Source organism: Muntiacus reevesi, chromosome 2 (assembly GCF_963930625.1).
Source record: "Muntiacus reevesi chromosome 2, mMunRee1.1, whole genome shotgun sequence".
Lineage (NCBI taxonomy): Eukaryota > Metazoa > Chordata > Mammalia > Artiodactyla > Cervidae > Muntiacus > Muntiacus reevesi.
In genome coordinates this window covers 139,933,646-139,952,817 of record NC_089250.1, presented here as the reverse complement: position 1 = coordinate 139,952,817, position 19,172 = coordinate 139,933,646, and the positions used below count along the sequence as shown (strand labels likewise).

The following is a 19,172-nucleotide window of genomic DNA, read 5'->3' as shown; positions in this document are numbered from 1 at the left end:
AGGAGTCAGACGTGCCCTGGAAACAGCGTCATCTCCCCAGGGCATGCCTTAGAATTTGAGAAGCCATCTGCTAAGTTTATGCTACATTTCCTGGCTCCAGACTTGTGTTCTGGGCTTCATTTCCTCAAACAGCTAGGCCTTCCACATTATAGACTCTTTTATGTATCTTCAAGTCCTATCGGTGCCAAACCTGGCTGCATACCAGAATCCCCTTATTAAAACTTCTCATTTCTGTCTGCCATCTACTTGTCAGATTTGAGGAAATGTGTAGAACTGTATTTTTATCACACAACCTGGGTGATTTCTTCCAGAGCCAGCCCAGTGCTGATCTATCAACTGGCACTTGGGATCCACTCATTAGTCTACCCTGCCTGAATCTCTTGTGACGAGAGGAAAGAGATATTACAGGGACTTGTGCCTTTTCCTTCATCATCGTCAGGTGTCAGTGCTGCAGAATCAAGGCCGAGAGATGATGCTGGTGACGAGTGGAGCTGTAGCCTTCGGCAAGCAGCGCTTGCGCCATGAGATCCTTCTGTCTCAGAGCGTAAGGCAGGCTCTACACTCAGGGCAGAACCACCTGAAAGAGATGGTGAGTGTGGCTTCCCCAGCCCCTATAACTGGGTCCTTAGGCCTCCTCCCCACCCTCCCAACCACACCTTGTCTGTTGGCATGTTACAGGCAATTCCAGTCTTAGAAGCCCGAGCCTGTGCAGCTGCTGGACAGAGTGGGCTGATGGCCTTGTATGAAGCCATGTTTACCCAGTACAGCATCTGTGCTGCCCAGGTGAGAGGCTGACCTTTGCAAGGGGGTGGGACCTGTGAGGGTGATTCCCATGGAATAAGGTGATTGCCAGCCGGGCTCTGGAGCCAGACTGACGGGATACAGTCTCAGCTTCACCACTTGCTAGATGGAAGATCTGGAGAAAGTCTTTAGCCTTTTTGTGCCTCAGTTTCTGTATTGAAAAATGAGGATGTCACCAGTGCCTCCTGCAGAGGGTTTTCAGAAGGGCTCAGTGAGAAAATGTATGAAAAGCATCTAATGTGTTTGTTACAACACATACTTTTCTCAGTAATGTTAGCTCTTGTTGCTATACTTGTAACTCTTAGGACTACTCCAAGAACAGATACTTCCTCTGAAGATAGGTTAGATGTCTTTATTTCATTGACTTCTTTGACTTTGGGTGGTTTGTTTCTCTTTGCATCTGGTTGCCTTATATTATACATAATGCTTGAAGGATAATGCTTTTAGTTCGTTGGTTTTTAATTCATTTAGCAAATGTTAATTGTGCACCACTGTGTACTGAGGAGTCTATTAGACTTCAGGGATACTGCAGCAAACAAATCAGCCATGTTCCAGTCCTCATGGAACATGAGGTTACTGCCTGAATGTTCTAGAATCTTCTTTCTACATTATTTCTTTTTTACCTTAATTTGCAGAATTCTTGTCAGTTGTATTTTTAATCAACTACAACTGTACACTAAATAGAAACAACTGAAAAAACCTAACTTCCCAAGTTATTTTCAGATTTGCTGCCTCTGATCCTATCATTTACACAGATATTTTTATATACAGATGATGTTATCATACATCCTTTCAGGTTTGGCTCTTGCATTTCCTATCACTTTTTCTGTTTTTCCATCATTTTCCCAGTTGTTATCCATAATGATGTTCAGAGTGTCATTGAGTAAGGGAGCTGAAACAGAAAAGTAGGTACTTGTTCACTTTTGCTTGTGTCTGGGACCCCACTCTGAAGTCTCAGATTTTTTTTCAGTCACATAAATGCAGTGGAAATCTCAATTTTGGGCACCTCTTATCTGTTCTTTTTTCCTCCATAGTCCAATGACAGTTTGTCTTTAATTTTTTTTTTTTTTTAAGTGCCTGGAACCAGGTGAGGAAAGTAAAGTCCAGGAACTTTGCTTTTGTTTGCCTTCATCTAGGGGCCCCTTTACTCCCAACACCTTTGCCTTGCCCAAGATCTGATCTACAGGAAATCTTTGCTCTTTGCACCTTATCCCTTGGTTCCTTGTTTTATTTAGTAATCCTGTTCTTAAGACCATTATTGAGGGCTTTTGAAAGTTTCCCATAAGTTGTCAGGCTAAAGACTTAAACAAGAACAGCAGCTGTTTTTTCTTCATAGAAATGAACCTGATTTGCATCCTAACAAATCGACTTTCTCCAAACATGTATTTTTCTCTCTGGTTTCTTGTCTTCCATCTCTTATTTGCTAAACTGTTTGAGCAATAGATATTTTCACTGGGCCTTTATACCTCCTGCTTGCCTCTCCTATTTACACATGTGTTTACTTTTATTGTTTGACCTTCCACCACCAGGACCAAAATCTATATGTTCACCTTTGACCCAGGCCTGTTTCCTACAGGACTAAAGTTTCTGAAAAGACATTCATGGTCTAACCTATTCCATCTTCCCCAAATCATCAGCATAGTGTTTCTCCATCCAACAGCTAGTACAGAGTCTGGCATTTCAGAGGTACTCAAACAATTTTTTATCAGATGAGTGAGTAAATTACTTCCCTTGGTGATGTTACCATTTTTGTCTTCATCGCACAAATATCACATATCATTAAGGCTGCTGTTATCTTCTCAGTTATCATAGCCAGACCCTAGTTCAGGACTTAACCATTCCCACTTGTATTCTTTCAATACCTTCTTTATTGACCATTTGCCTCTAGCCTTTCCTACCTCAGCTCTGTCTTATATCACAGGAGCTTTCTTCCATGAACGTCAGAGGGATTTCATTGAGACATTTACTTCATGAGCTTTGGAGTTTGTTACCATTTTGTTTCCTGCTGTCATCCTCATCTATCTATCCCTCCTGCTAAACTTTGCCTAATACTCTGATTCCAGCAAGAGGGAGCTGTTAGCCAGCCCCCACACCCAGCTCTCCACTCTTGCCTTTGAGCAGCTTGAGTAAATCTGTCCCTGAACTAGTTATGTCGAGCCCTTCTTTCAGTTTGTGTAAAGACTCACCTCCATAAGCCTCTCAGACTCATCCCACTTGCTCAGATACAGTTTTTGCTAACTCCGGCAGTGGTCAGCCACAGAGACAAAATAGGGACAGTACAGACCCATTCCATTTTGTTCAGTACATGTTCAAGGCAGAGTAACGGTTCATTCACTCACTCACATGTTTCAGCACCTACTGTGTGTTTGGCCAGACTTTGAATCAAATGCTGGGATACAAAGATCGTTTAGAAATGGCAGTCATTACTGTCCCCAGATCCCTCTAAAGTAGGTACATTCATTTTCTTAATTTTGTAAATGGATGAGATTTCATAGCTTTCTAAGGATTAAAGTACTTTTGCAAGATGTCTTGAGCATCCTAAAATCTTCCAGGTGATTCTTTTCTCTCATCTCCAGAAGAGTTAGATAAGTCTCCAAAGATGTGTTCCATTTTGAACTTTTCAGGATCCAAGAAACCTAAAGTTTAACTCCTATACTCTTAGCATCCTTTGTATGAATGCTATTCCTGGGAAGTTCACTATTTTCCTGTCTCCCATATTTTCAATCTCTAATCCTTTTAGATTTTGGTGACCAATTTGGATTTCCACGATGAGCAGAAGCGCCGAAACCTGAATGGGACTCTTCATGAGCTTCTGCGAATGAACATCGTCCCCATTGTCAACACAAACGATGCTGTTGTCCCTCCAGCAGAGCCCAATAGCGATCTCCAGGGGGTAAATGTGGGTAAAGTATTCATGAGGGTTGAGCATGCTGTAGACACTAACGCCATGCTATGCTGCATGTACTGACACCAGATGTTGGGCATAAACAAGATGGAGAAATGGGAGAGAAGCTGGCCTCCTGGAGCAGTGGCTGCATAAGCTCTTGAAAAATCAGGGGGTTTCATTCAACCAGTGAGGAGCAATATGGGTTTAAGGTGGTGCTGTGGGCATGGCTTGTGTGTGTCAGTAGAGAGAAGGGAGCATGTTCGGAGAGGGGGTTGCTGGTTGGCATGGTGTTTTGCAGACTGAAAGAGCCTTTCAGAGCTACCATGCACATGCTCAGATGCGTTCATTTTGCCTGCCAGAGCCTAGCTGAGTACTTCTGTGAACTTCTGTTTGAACTACACAGGTCCCTTACTCACAGCTTTTTATACCTGTGTTTTAGGTTATTAGTGTTAAAGATAATGATAGCCTGGCTGCCCGTCTGGCTGTGGAAATGAAGACTGACCTCTTAATTGTTCTCTCAGATGTAGAAGGTACAAAGAAATGCCTTTTCTTTATGTCCAGTCTTTGTTTTAAATACTGTATATGTGAGCATGAGTTCCCCTGATCTTTTCACTGTAGACCATTATTTTCTGAGCCCTATGGTCTGAAGAGGGTTTTATGATTCAAAAAAGGTGGCGGTGGAGGGGAGGTACCTGGGAGATGAAGTTTGAATGCTGTGAAATGTCATTTCCAGGCACTTTAATTTTGTTTTTTACAACAGCTTTATGGAGATATAATTCACTTAACATATAATTTACCTTTTAAAATTTACAGTTCAATGATTTTTAGTATATTCATACAGTTGTTCACCCCTCCCCACAATTTAGAACATTTTTAATCACCCCAACAAGAAACCCAAACCCTTTAGCAGTCACTCCTCACATCCTCTGCAACACTCCAGCCCTTGGCAACCTCGAATTTACCTTCTGTATCTATTTTTTTTTTTTTCTGACTGCTCTGGGTCTTCATTGAGGCATGTTGTCTAGTTGTGCTGCATGGGGCCTATATTGTGCAGGCTCAGTAGTTAAGGTACATGGGCTTAGTTGTAGCATATGGGATCTTAGTTCCCCAATCAAGGGTTGAACCTGCGGCCCCTGCATTGGGAGTGCAGAGTTTTATTGATTGGACTACCAGGGAAGTCCCCCCTCTGTCTATTGATTTGCCTATTCTAGACATTTTATGTAAATGTGATCATACAGTATTTGTATGTGATCCTTCATGACTGGTTTAATGTTCTCAAGGTTTGTTGATGTTATAGCACATATTAGTATTTCATTTATTTTTATTGCCAAATAATATTCCACTATGTAGATACACTACTTATTTGTAGGTTTTATTTACCTAATTGTCAAGATGATAGACATTTAAGCTATTATAACTAATGATTCTGTGAACATTTGTGCACAAGTTTTGGTGTGAACATACTTTTTATTTTACTTAGGAATGGAATTGCTGGATCATTTGTTCAGCCTTTCGAAGAAGTACCAGGCTTGTTTCCTAAACAGCTGTACCATTTTACATTTTCCCAGCAGTGTATGAGGGTTCTAGCTTCTCCCATCCTCACCCAGCCCTTCTTCGTATCCACCATTTTGATTATAGCCACGCTGGTGGGTGTGAAGTGATACCACCTTGTGGTCTTGATCACTTTTAGTTTTTAATGTAAATCATGAGATACATTATTTTAAATTGGCTCCACTATGGAAATTCCAGGCTGTGTGACCACTGTTCTTGTGTGTTACTCTGTTCCCCTCTGCTTTCCCCCTCCTCATGGAGGAGCGTTCCCAACTCCCAACTTGGCTTTCCATTCACTCTGCTCACTTTCTTAACCTGCTCCCATTTTGATCCATAGAGAATATGGTAGAGTTATCTAAAGTGGGCCAAACATACAGGATCCCAAAAGTACCCCCATTACGTTCTCAGCAAGTTAGGAAAAACCTATTTAGTTCCTTGCCCCACTCCCATGGCATGATAATATGGCGGGATTTGTTCCCAGTTTAGAGAAAGCCAGCGTGTATCAATGAAGACCCAGCATAGCCAGAAATAAATAAATTATTTTAAAAAATAATAATAAAAATAAAACCCAGTTTGAACTATACTTTAGTAAACCTTAGTTTTAGTAGCAGCCTCAAACACCAAAACTGACCATTGGCAGCAGGCTTGTGCTCTTAACTCTGATTAGTTATCCACTGAATATTGATTTTTAGAAAGATGCCAGAATTTTAAGTACACTCCTAGTGGGTTTGAGAGGCTGCTATAATGAAAAAGAAAAGTAGGTGAAATATCAGAATGCTAGGAACTTGAGGTGTCTCTGGAGGTTTGGCTTAAATTGTCAAATGCTATTTATGATCTCATAGCATAATGCCTTCTACGAACAACCCAGCCCTGGACCCCTAGAGCTGTGAGCTGCTGGGTTGAGGCAGACGGGGTTATGAGAGATTATTTCTCTTTCTGTGTGTAATTGCTGCTCGTGGTTTGCACTGCTTTGTTGTGTACTGGACGCTGGCTATTCTCACCACTCTGATTCCCTTACTCTCTTAGGGAGGATGCATATGGCCTGATTGTATTAAAGATTTGGAGCAGAGGGGTGTATTTTAGCACAAGAAAAGCAGTTAACTTGAAACCAGAAACACCACTGCCTAAATGTCCTTCAGCCAGCCTCTGACTACTAGCTGTTCCCTCTGCCTGTGTTCCCCTTAGACCTCGCCTTTCAAGGGTCAGATACACTCTTTCTCAAAGTGAAGTTGTGAAGATTTTTAATCTTGGATGGTATGCATATAACATTTTGTGTAACTCTCATTTTATGTCAGTCTCCTCAGTTATAAAGAGGACATTGGCTTTGTGGTGACAAATCTGCGCTCTTTTGCTAATTCAGCCTGACCTTCAGAGGCTTACCCATAATGTAGGGAGTGCAGTGTGACTGTTTGAAAGGGTACTCTGAGAGTGAATGAAAGCCTCTCATATTTCATGCCCTTGGAAATAGTCACATTAAACAGTATCCGGCTGCTGCACTGCTTGTGCAAAAGCTACTCACCTTTTTCAGTTGCCTCCTTAAGGTTCAGTATCATAAGTAGCAATGGCAAAGGTGAGGACAGCTTCACTGCAGGCTGTAGGCAGGACCAGTAAATTTTGTGCCAGGGATATGGCTGTGCTCTGATGCTGGCAAACACTCATTTATCAGGCAGAGTTAATAAAAGTATGTAAGGTATGTCCTCCTGGAGCTGATGTTCAGTGTGGGTAGGCTCCATGGATCTCTTAACCTCTTTTTTCATCAGAGCTGGCCAAATAGCAGAATTTAGCTGTCTGAGTTGAGTACAGAGTGGTTGGCAGGTCCCCAGGGAGGTCTCTCTTGGGGGTTGCTCACTTCTGCTAATCAGTGTTACTGACTCTTGTTTACTTTTTAGGTCTCTTTGACAGCCCCCCAGGGTCAGATGATGCAAAACTCATTGATATATTTTATCCTGGTGATCAGCAGTCTGTGACATTCGGAACCAAGTCCAGAGTCGGAATGGGTGGCATGGAAGCCAAGGTAGGACTCTGTTGCCTTTACTGCCCATAACAATTTTAAAACCAAGCAGTATTTTATCCTTCTTGCTTTTGTAATTGTTTGAGGGCTGATGTATATATACAAAGATGATGCATGTCTAAATAAAGGTTTAATGAACATTGTGCGCCTGTATTTAGTCATGTCTTTCTATGTATTTGTATTAGTGATGTATAAAGAATGTGTTCATATTGTAACCTCTTAAAGAACAGGGTGTGTATTTTTTATAATTCATAAATCCTCTTAAGTGTTTTTATTAGAGCTCAAATATTTTTTGATAAAATCTTTTACGAAATTCTTCTCTACCATTAATTTTTCTAAGAAGTTACACCCTTCAGGTACAGCATCATTTGTAGCAATAGCAGAGGTGAAGACCACACCCCCATGTACGTAGCTCAGAGTACTCAGGATCATATTCTGGTCAAGCAGCAGGCTGGACTCTTGAGTTGAGGCACAACAAGTCAAATGTAGAAGTCATGCGTCTCAGTACCAGTGTCTTGGAGAACACACTGAGCACAAGGAGCAGATTGGTTCCTCTTTAGACTCCACGTGCCAGGATTGGGCTGAGACAAACACGTGGGCTGAGTGTGTCTTCAGAGCTTCTGAGCTACTTGAAAACCTTCCTACAGATACTTAAATTGCTTAGTATCACATTGTATTTTCTTTGTTTTTTCATGTTTTAAGTGCAGGGGCCTAGACCCTGCAAAGGTCTGGATCATGAAGTATTGAATACTTAAGTGAATGCCATTTCAGATATCCCTGAACCTGTGTGATTAATGGTTGTATCATCATGTATGCTATACTTGTACCTAACCAGAATTTCATAGTCAGTAATGAATAAATGCCATTTGGATGTATTATTATCATATTAATTGTTCTTTTTAAATGTTAGTAGATATAATTTGCAATAAAAATCTATTTATATACTTACTGGTTAAAAAAAAAACAAAAAAAAAAACAAAGGTCTGAATCTCATCCGTGGATCTAACTTCTCCCATTAGGTGAAAGCGGCTCTCTGGGCTTTACAAGGTGGTACTTCTGTGGTCATTGCCAATGGGACCCACCCCAAGGTGTCTGGGCACGTCATCACAGACATTGTGGAGGGAAAGAAAGTTGGCACTTTCTTTTCCGAAGTAAAACCTGCAGGTAAGTAGTTCTTCATAGTGTCCCGTGGTCTGTGGATGATAGCTAGTGCCTCCATGGCCTAGATGGGGCTGAAGACAGAGCTCTCCTAGGAGGAGAGCTCACAAAATTGATGTGCTAATAGTATGAAATATGGTATAGTTTTGAATGCTGCTTGCAAAATTGGATTCTCCTGTCTTTGTAAAACTTATCTAACCTGACTAACTAAGCCTCCTTTTCTTGCTAAAATCATTAAGTTAAAGAATATAAGTATCCATTTTCTCAAGAAACATTTGCTAGGCCCATGCTGGATGCCAGGTGCTACTGAACACTAGAGATGCAAAGATGTATAAGAAATGGTGTGTGTTCTCTCAGGTGTTCAAAATGTCAGCATTGTCATATAATCTACATTCAGCAGTGCAAACACATTAGAAAATTTAAGCCAAAGTGGAACTGAGAACTCCAAAAGATGTAAATCATATTGTGTGCAGACAGGTTCTTATGTCTGCCTGAGTTAATCTGGTATGCTCGTCTGCCAGTTTATTGGTCAGAGTGATCTCTGGATGTGAAACAAGCACATCGTGACCATGAACTGATGTCTGCACATGTTCTTGCAGGCCCTACTGTGGAGCAGCAGGGAGAAATGGCTCGATCAGGAGGAAGGATGTTAGCCACTTTGGAACCTGAGCAGGTAATAACCCTTGCTGATAGTTCTTTTAGTTTTCAGAGCGAGTCATGCTGTGAGGTTTAGTGCACAGTCAAGCCTGCTGTTTCTCCATCTATTCCTCAGGTTCCATAGAGTTAAATCTGAGTAATAAGTGTGATTCAGATTTGTTTTGCTATTTTTCTCAATTTCATTTTCTCCTCTGTCTTTTATAGGCTGAAGTCTAAGGTAGCTTGGCATCATTATGATGCTTTGATCAAAAATATCATGGAAATCATGAGACCAGAGAGGCTCCCTAATCCTGCCACATACTGGGCAGGGAAATGTAGGAAAGTAACTTATCCCAGCTCACCCAAATCACCTAGCTTACTTACAAGATGGAAGCTTCAGAGTCTGCTCCATAGCTTAACCCTGCCCTGTCGACAGTGACTCAGTCAGTTGAAGTAGCAGATGTAATAAAATGTGAGGTTGGTGGACATGGCGGCTGGCTTCCTGATAGTTGTGATGTTAAGGCTCGATTTGAAAGTGATGTATGTAGGTTTCTTCTGAGGAGTTCTTTGGCCTGAGAATGGAAAAGAAAATTTGAAATAACTACAAGTAGAGAAAGGAAAGCCCAAGAGGACCGTAGTTTCTCTTTAGTCACTTATTTTACTCCTTCAGTAATCACTGCTATGATTTGCTATGTCTTCTTATCTAGGTAGGTAAGGATTGGGGTCTCCTCCAGCATTCAGGACTGGATTTTTCCCTGTTGACTGAATTCATTTAATAAACACTAATAATTATCAAGAAAGAAGAACTAGATGCAAAAACTTAACCTGGAAAGTCAGGTACACAGCTGGTGCTGTTAAATAAGTGCAGTGTGTATATCATGCTGATTCCAAGTGCTGGCCCATCTCATCAGTGAACTGAATAATGCATGCCTTCTCCCCAAACACGAGGCCAGGGTTTGTTAATCATCATGATCAGGAGTGGTACAAGAGGAAGAAGAGTAGAAAGATTAGTACTGAGAGAGGAAGGAAAAATGAGGGGAGTGGTGCTAGGAAATGAATGAATGAAGTTAGGAGATTTCAGGCATTGGTAATGGGATTTCGAAGCAAAGCCTGGCACACTCAGAAGAGTAAATCTAAAAGTGTAGTGTGCATTCTTCATGGGTTAACATGTTTGCTTATTCGTGTTAATCTTTAACCTTTCTTCCTAGAGAGCAGAGATTATCCATCACCTGGCCGATCTGTTGACAGACCAGCGAGATGAGATCCTGTTAGCCAACAAAAAAGACTTGGAGGAGGCCGAAGGTAAAGAGCAGGCAGCTGAGTCAGTGTTATGGAGGGATTTGGTTTGGTTTTTATTCTTTGTTTTACCAATAATTCTTACATCATAGTCTGCCCAAAGACAAGATCATTATGGAAGGAGTTACATATTACACATCATTTTTTATTGAGGATTGGTGGCTGGTATTCGTTGGGATTTTTTAAAGTATACCTACTACCTCCAGCCTCTTTCTTGGATACTCTGTACAACACCCACCCACCCCCAACCTGCTGAGGGGCTTTTTCCATTCCCCACACATCACAAATCAGAAAGGAAAAAGATGGAGGACCTCACTACTTTAGACATTCAGCTAATAGCAGCTAACATTTACTGAGGTCTTTGTGTTGCTGGGCATTATGCTAAGAATTAACAGGCAGGATCTCATTTTCTCTTTAGGATATGTTACCTATAAAGTAGCTACTATTTATTATCCCTGTTATACAGAGGAGAAAACTAAAGTAGAAAGAAGTTGTTAACATGCCTAAAACTATACAGTCAGTGACAGATCTGGGAACCAAACCCAGATGGACAGTGTATATAAAAGAATAGTGGAAATAGTTCGTGCGTCTGTGGTGAAAGATAGCTTTATCTCCTTAACCAGTGTGTAGTCTGCCATCCAGAAATGCCCTGGAGGTCCTAACGATAGAGTAAGCTGAACTTAAGTTACAGACAACTAGATTACATGTTGAGTCAGGCAGGCCCTCATCATTCTCTCCTTTTCTTAATTCTCCGTCTTTTCCATCCTAAAATAATGGGGTTTGATTTTATGGAGTTTATATATTCTTGTGAATAAATGTGCCTCAAATCAAACATCCAAATTAGTAGATTTCCTTTAAAAAAAACCTTGCAGGGCTCATCAACATTACTTTCATTCCTTAAAAAATTTTTTAGCCATTACCTTGGAACTTTCTCTGGACTTTACATCTGGTCTTTGGAATTTTTGCAGTATCAGAAAACCACAAAAAAATTTCATAAATGGAAGAAATCTTTTTTGACATCCTACTGAAATCTTTAGTTTAAAAGAATTAAGACCCACAGAGGTTAAAGCTGCTGCTTAAGATCACACACCTAGTTGTTGGCAGAGCTGTGACTTCTGATCCCAGTTATCTCTCTCTAGGAATCCATAAGGACACACATGACCTGAGAACAAAGTCTAGCATATACATGAGCATGGTAATTGCCTTTGACTCGGTGAGCCCAGTTTAGGAAATTTATCCTAAGAAAAGATTGCAAGAGGAAAAAACAACTCTGCATGTAAAAATTCTTTAAAAAAAATTAAAAAAGATTCTTAGAGCAGGATTATTTATCCCAATGAAAACTGGAAACAGCCTGAGTGTTTAAAAACATTGGTACAGTCATGTGCATTGAATTGTATCAAGTCAATGGGATGTTTAGTAATTATTAAATTATTTTGGCAACATGGAAAATGTATATGCATTATAAGGTAACAAACTAGAGTATAATATTTAATATGCACTACAATTAAAAGTTAATTTTTAATACATGGGGGAAAATTAAGAAAATTAATTTAATGTAATTGGTTGATGAAATTATGGTTTCTTTTTTTTTTTTTTTTTTAAATTAAAGGTTGGTTCCTCCACTCCAAAGTACAAGTCTTTTTATTATTTTGTCTTGGTGATTATGACTATACCAAAGAAGGGGAAATTTTTCATAGTATCATTCAACATTAATCATAATAATGTTTTGTGATGTGTGTATGTGCTTAGTCGTGTACGACTCTTTTCAACCCCATTGACTCTAGCCCGCCAGGCTTCTCTGTCCATGGCATTCTCCAGGCAAGAGTGCTGGAGTGAGTTGCCATTCCCTTCTCCAGGGGATCTTCCCGACCCAGGGATCAAACTCAGGTCTCCTGCATTGCAAGGAGATTCTTTTCCATCTGAGCCACCAAGGAAGCCCAGTGATTATTTGTAATATGTGATTCCAAATGGTTTTCCTGAATGCATGTATATACATGTATATATATAAATGTGTGTGTGTGTTAAGAGAGATAATTACACAGTGCATACTGTTAAATTTTAAACAAAATTCTATATATGAACTTACATAATTCTGTTTTTTTTTAAGAAAACATCTTTACTACTACCAATTATAAAACAAGTTCACTCATTATTAAAAAATAATGCAGAAAGAGAGATCATCACTGTTCTTAATGCTTTCTGATATGTGTCCGTGCACATGTATGTGCAGTATCTGATAATTAGGGTCATATCATGCATGCTGTTTTGTTTTGCCTTTTCCACAAACTATATCCTAGACAACTTTCCATATCAGTAAGTATAGAAATTTATTTATAGTAACTGCATTGTAGCCCATTGTGTGAATCTATAGGTAGACTCCAGTTCCCACTATTATAAAAATGCTATGGTAAGTATCCACCCTGCATGTAGATTTGCTCATGAAAATGATAAATTTCTGGAACTGAAGTTGCTGGCACCAAGGGTGTGGGTGTCCACACCTCTACATGATGATGTAAGCTGCCTAACTGCCCCTCCCAGCAAAGCTGTGTAAATGACATGTCCTTGTCTCCCCGAGACTCCAAGTTCCTTGTCTGCTCCTAACACAGTTCAGTAAAACAGCTGAACCCACCCAGGTCTACTGCTTCATCGTGTACCCTTCACACCTCTTCAGGGAGACTTGCAGCTCCTCTGCTGAAACGTTTGAGCCTCTCCACATCTAAATTGAACAGCCTGGCCATCGGTCTGCGGCAGATTGCGGCCTCCTCCCAGGACAGTGTGGGGCGGGTTTTGCGCCGGACGCGAATTGCCAAAGACTTGGAGCTAGAACAAGTCACTGTCCCAATTGGAGTCTTGCTGGTCATCTTTGAGTCTCGCCCTGACTGTCTACCCCAGGTATGGGACTAATGCCGGCCATTAGAGGAGGGAATTGGAGGAAGAACATCTTTTCAGGACTCAGAGATAAATCTCCCAGAGATATCCTTCTTTTGTTTCCCTTCCTCCCACCCCTTCACCCTCCCTCCTTCCCTTCCTTCCTTCTGTCCTTCCTTTCCCCAGAGATAGTTTTTGAGACTTTATTCTCAGGTTGCTCTTAAGGCAATTTATGTTTTTGATTCTTCCAGTAATTCTAAAAACAGTAATTCATATGTCCATTTTACAGTAGAAAAAAAGTTAGGCTTATAGAAGTCAATACTCCTGTGATGTATGGATGAAGCTGAACCTTGAGCCCAAATGAATCTCCCATTCTGTGACAATTCCATGCTTCCGCTGCAGGGGGCACAGGTTCAATCCCGAGTCGGGGAACTAAGATCCCACGTGCTACGCAGTACAGCCAAAAAGACAAAACCTTAGCTCACCGGAGCACTTTGTTCCCTGACCACAGAGTGTCTGCTACCCTGCTGTAGGCTCATTCAATAGCTGCTTTTGCCCATTTGAAAAAGACCCATTTAATATCAGTGTCACAGATGGCTTCCTGTAGGTGCATCTCTTAGGAAGAAGAACTTTCAGTAGTTGATGGAGCCTAACATGTAAGCCCTTTAGGAAATCTGACAAATCACAGGCTATAATTGTGGAGAAACCATGTGGCAAAGATCTTGCCAAGCAGCCATGCTCTGAAGTGTAAGATGGAATTAGAGAGTGGCTTTGTTTGTGGCCCTAAATAATTCCCAGAAATCCAGAACCAGTTCCCCACTGGACTGACAACAGGATGATACCAGCTCGCTCTTTGCGCTAGCCCCAAAGTTTCAAAGAGAGATTCTATTTAGAAACAAAGAAATAGAACCTTTTCTTCCAGGGCATATGTGACCCTGGGAGTCCCACTTGCTGTGTGGAGGCTACTCCCTGACATGATCTAAAACTAGCTGGTCCGCTAAGGAACTCCCATGCCGTTGGGGTCTGTCCTCAGCCTGTGGCTGGTGCTGTCACACAGCCCTGTCTGTGTGCACATCTGGTCTCATGAAGAACACCCCAGAGATAACTGTCAGCTGGTAGAAATGAGTCCTAAGTTGCAGGCCGTGTCCATGAAGTTTCTCTGCCACCTTTTATCCATACTAATGGATACTTCACTAGGAAAAAGTTTCCTCTTTAGCCAGTTTCAACTGAGATTTCCAACCTGGGATCTTAACCTTGGACGGCATCACGGAATACATGAATCCTGCAAATTACAGGGAGAATGCTGTGTGTTTGTGCATTTATTTGGGAAAAGCTGACATAATTTTTTAAGAGGTTCATGGGCAACAAAAACAAAAAAGGAGTAAGAATTATTATTCTGGAGATAAACGTCTTCAAGTTTTATTTTGTAAAGTTTCTTTTGATATATTACAAAAGCAGAAAGATTTTCATTCATCCCTAAAGCATTCAGAGAGTTCAGCTTCAGGCCTCATCAGATCAGTGTCATTAGCCCTTCACTCCCAGAGGGTAACTAACTCTCCTTGTAGATGGCCTGCTTCATCCTGCCAGCAGTCTCTGCCACAGCTGTGCATTAGAGCTCTCAGAGCAGCCACGGTAGGGTGTGGCCAGAGGTGCTGCATAGCCTCGGGTGCTGCTGAGTCAGGTGGAGTAACACCTAAGTCTGGAGGCTCCTGAGCACCTGTGGCCGGAGAAGGTACGGCCTGTGTGACCCTGGGCACTTAATTTGGGTTACTCCATAATGGTGCTGAAGCTGTATAGTACAGTTTCTTAAGATCTGTGCTTTGGCTCTGGGGTAAATGTCCCCAACCCTACCACTTATAAGCTGTGTGTCCTTGAGGAGTTACCAATCTCTCTGGGCTTCAGTGTCCTTGTCTGTAAAGCAGTGGATAAGACAGGTACTTAATTCACTGGAATGTTGTAAAGATTAAACACGGTAGACCTTATAAAGTGATTAGCACAGTGCTTGGCACAGAAAAACATGCTCAATGTTTGACTGCCTTCCTCTTTGATCTGCAGGTGGCAGCCTTGGCTATAGCAAGTGGTAATGGCTTGTTACTCAAAGGAGGGAAGGAGGCCTCACACAGCAACCGAATCCTTCACCTCCTGACCCAGGAAGCCCTCTCAATCCATGGAGTCAAGGAGGCTGTACAGCTGGTAGGTCCCTGGGAATGAGCTCGGTCAGACCCAGAGGAGCCGGGCCAGGTCTCTGGGTGTTTGAAGCAAAGCTCAGACTGCAAAGACAAAGCCACTTGTATAGGCAGGCTTGACCGGAGGAGCAGCAGGTTCTGTGTGTCCGTGACGTTGGACAGCGCTGGTGCTGCCTTGGCCCAGATTGGGTGGTTCGTGAAGGCCCCTCTCACACAGCTGTGCTCTGGTACCATTGATTGACAGGAATCATTCCTGAGGTTATAGGCAGCAGGAATACCAGACCTAGAGTGTTGAGGCCTGGGCTCTGCTTACTGGCAGTGATTGAGGCCAGGTCTGATAAGATATGTTTTATGAAAGTTTGTCAGAAACCATCACGCAGCTTGTATGAGGTCGTGCTATTAACACTGTTACTGCTATGGCCATCATTTTAACAGTTGTGTCGCACTCCTGAACCATCCAATAGAGGTTTTGAACTACTAGATGGTTTTATTGAGCACCTACTGTGGACACAGCACTTTCATCCATCATTTCATTTAATCCTCACAACAACCTTGTGAAAAGGATACCGTTAATTATTAGGTCCATTTTATAGATGGAAGGAAAATAGGCTCATTGGTAAAATAACACCCCAGGATCACTCAGAGTTGAGATCTGGACCCAAGCAGACTCCAGATCCTTCTCTTTTTCCCTTGAGGCCCACTTGTGCGTACATTCCAGGATACTGTTGGCTGCTGGTGGGGAGGGAGGTTGGTGTATCTACAAACCTGCCTCATTACATGCTCCCCGCCAAGAAGCTGGGCTATTCTTACAGCAGCATAGTGGATGGAAAGAGCACAGACTGTAGGGGTTTAGGTCTCGGCACCATATCCTCATTTAATGTGCCACATTTCCTCCTTCTCCTTCCTGTTGGTGTGTAACATATATAAAGAATCCTTGGGCATTCCCTGGTGGTCCAAAGGTTAGGAGTCCGCACTTCCACTGCAGGGGGCATGAGTTCAATCCCTGGTCAGGGAACTAAGATCCCACATGCCATGTGGTAAGGCCAAAAATATAATAAAAAATAAAATTAAAAAAAAAAGAATCCTTATCTCATGTGATGTACATGTATGCTCAGTTGCTCTTTGTGACCCTATGGACTATATGTAACCCACCAGGCTCCTCTGTCCGTGGAATTTTCCAGGCAAGAATACTGGAGCAGGTTGCCATTTCCTACTCCAGGGGTTCTTCCCGACCTAAGGATCAAACCCACGCCTCTTGTGTCTCCTCCATTGGCAGGTGGTTTCTTTACCACTGAGCCACCGAGGAAACCCATATAATTATGTCCATATATATACACACACATATATAACCACCCCCATAGCAAGACACAGAACATTGCCAACGCCTGAAAGACTCTATGCCCTTCCCCATCAGCATACCGCCCCCCCACCATCAAACCTTTTTTTTTTTTTTACTTCTTTCACATTCCATATCTTTTGCCTATTCTTGAATTTCATATAAATGAAATCATACAGAATGCACTCTTTCATCTGTATTTCTTTATTCATTATGTCCTCGAAATTCATTCTCATTGTTTGATCCAGCAGTAGTTTATTTTTTTACTACTGTGTAGTATTCCATTTATAAGCATGTACTACAGCTTATCCTTTCTTCTGTTGATGAACGTCAGGGTTGTTTCCAGTTTGGGGAGATGCAGATTGAAGTTGCTTCGAACCTTCTTGTAAATGTATATTTGTACTTCTTTTGTTAGTAACACAACCACATGGGGGGAAATTAAAAATCAAGGGAAGGAAAAAAATGCCCATAATCTTCGAGGTCTAACACAGGCACTTCAGTCGGTCCAACCAGCATCCCAGGGTAGAGGTTGTCAGCCCAAGGCATGGAGAACCATGACTCCCTAGTAAGATCCAGCAGCATGTTTTTAGGCTGTGATCAGGGAGCCAGTGGAGCAGCCACTTCCCTTTGTCACACTCACAGTCTGGCATACTCTGTATCTTCTTGAACTTCCAGAGATCACACTTTGTACCTCTTCTGTCATCTTTAAAAGTATCCATCCTGTGTTTTGGCTCATTGTGGCCTAGTTCTGTCTTCCCTTCCAGATTCGTGAGTTCTTTGAGGGCAGGGATCCTATCCTGCATGTTTTGTAATGTGGAGCACAGCACCTGACGTGTAGAGTTTAAGCGTTTGCTGGACAATTTTTAATTTCCCATGATTCCTTGTTTTTGGAATAAGTTCTCACAGCATCGGACTTAATTCTCAGGAGGTACAGGCATTTATCTGTGTAAGGGATGCTGCTACTTCCATAGTTTGTGTGATCAAAAATCATCTTCATCTTTTTATTCTTTATCTCTTCAGGTGAATACCAGAGAAGAAGTAGAAGATCTTTGCCGTTTAGACAAAATGATAGATCTGATCATTCCACGAGGCTCTTCCCAGCTGGTCAGAGACATCCAGAAAGCTGCTAAGGGCATCCCAGTGATGGGGCACAGTGAAGGCATCTGCCACATGTACGTGGATTCAGAGGCCAGTGTCGACAAGGTCACCAGGCTAGGTGAGCTTGATCAGGTCCCATCTTATGTGCACAAAATAGTTCTCATGTCCTCAGTGGCCCTGGTTCATGTTAATAGAAACAATTCTTTATTCTCCTCTTTCAGTTAGAGACTCCAAATGTGAATATCCAGCTGCCTGTAATGCTTTAGAGACCCTGTTAATCCACCGAGACCTGCTGAGAACACCATTGTTTGACCAGATCATTGACATGCTGAGAGTGGAACAGGTAGGACAAGGCCATCACTTCCTGTCCTCACTCCCGAGATTTAGAAGCCTCTGGGATTAGACCGGGAGCAGCTGCTATTCCATTTAAGGCCATCTGAGAAGCAATGTTTTTGAGCATCTGCCACATACAAAGTTGTGTGCTGAGTACACAGAGTGAGTGAGACACGCCCGTACCTCTAGAGTCTGGAAGAAACCCATACACAAATAGCTTCATTCCAAAGTGGCGTACGTTCAGGGCTAAGAGGGTTCAAAGATAACGCCGATCACATGGCAACCCACTGAATGGACTGTTTCCTGGCATAAAGTTTATGTTTCTGAACACATGTTCCTGTTTGGGTTTGACTTGGAAAGATTATGCAGAAATGTTTTCAAGCCAAAAATTTACATATATCCTCCCCTCCACAAAATGTCTTCAGTTACCAATATTAATGTGCTTATTAGTGCAGTGATTTTTAGGAGTGAGCAGTTTGTGTAATGTCTGCTCTTTTCTCACCGTATCATTAAGATGATAAACAACCAGTGCCAGTAAGTTTTGAATATAAATGTATGTTCCATCCTAAAATCCTAATTGCAAAGAAATAGACACTCTCCAGGTAAAAATGGACAGTGTTAAATTTTCTGTCAGGACACATTTTAAGCTTTAATATCTGGTGTCATGGTGTCCTTTCAGAACTGTGTGAACTGGCACAGCAGTAGAGAGAGTGACTGCTGGCCTTGGTTGCTTTGACCCTGAGCATGTGTCTCTTCCCTTCCATCCTTTTGCTGGAAAGGAAGGCTTCAGTCAGCTTACAGATGTGGCATGGGAACCTGCAAGGACAGTTTGGAAAATGAAAATGGACCCCACAAATTACAAGGGAGTTAGATCACTTGACCACTTAGGTTTGGGGCCTGACCTCACACTAGTGGCCTGTTTGAGTACTGGTGTGTGCCAGGTACCACGCTGGACTGGACTGGACTGGACTGGAGAAGAGGAAAGCTCTCTTGTATCCAGGAGTCAAACCT

General features: G+C 42.0%; 1 protein-coding gene across 4 annotated transcripts in view; it reads left to right on the top strand.

The window, feature by feature from the left end:
* Positions 1-19,172, top strand: part of ALDH18A1 (aldehyde dehydrogenase 18 family member A1) — a 39,336-nt gene that overhangs the window by 14,664 nt on the left and 5,500 nt on the right. For 3 of the 4 annotated variants that reach the window (XM_065922960.1, XM_065922958.1, XM_065922959.1), the window contains exons 4-15: positions 440-589; positions 679-783; positions 3,542-3,700; positions 4,128-4,218; positions 7,129-7,253; positions 8,270-8,414; positions 9,008-9,081; positions 10,253-10,346; positions 13,012-13,232; positions 15,264-15,401; positions 17,751-17,946; positions 18,050-18,171. In XM_065922960.1, coding sequence (XP_065779032.1) covers positions 440-589; positions 679-783; positions 3,542-3,700; positions 4,128-4,218; positions 7,129-7,253; positions 8,270-8,414; positions 9,008-9,081; positions 10,253-10,346; positions 13,012-13,232; positions 15,264-15,401; positions 17,751-17,946; positions 18,050-18,171 — 1,620 coding nt within the window. The remainder of the gene's footprint in view (positions 1-439; positions 590-678; positions 784-3,541; positions 3,701-4,127; positions 4,219-7,128; positions 7,254-8,269; positions 8,415-9,007; positions 9,082-10,252; positions 10,347-13,011; positions 13,233-15,263; positions 15,402-17,750; positions 17,947-18,049; positions 18,172-19,172) is intronic. The other variant, XM_065922961.1, reaches the window with a different exon arrangement.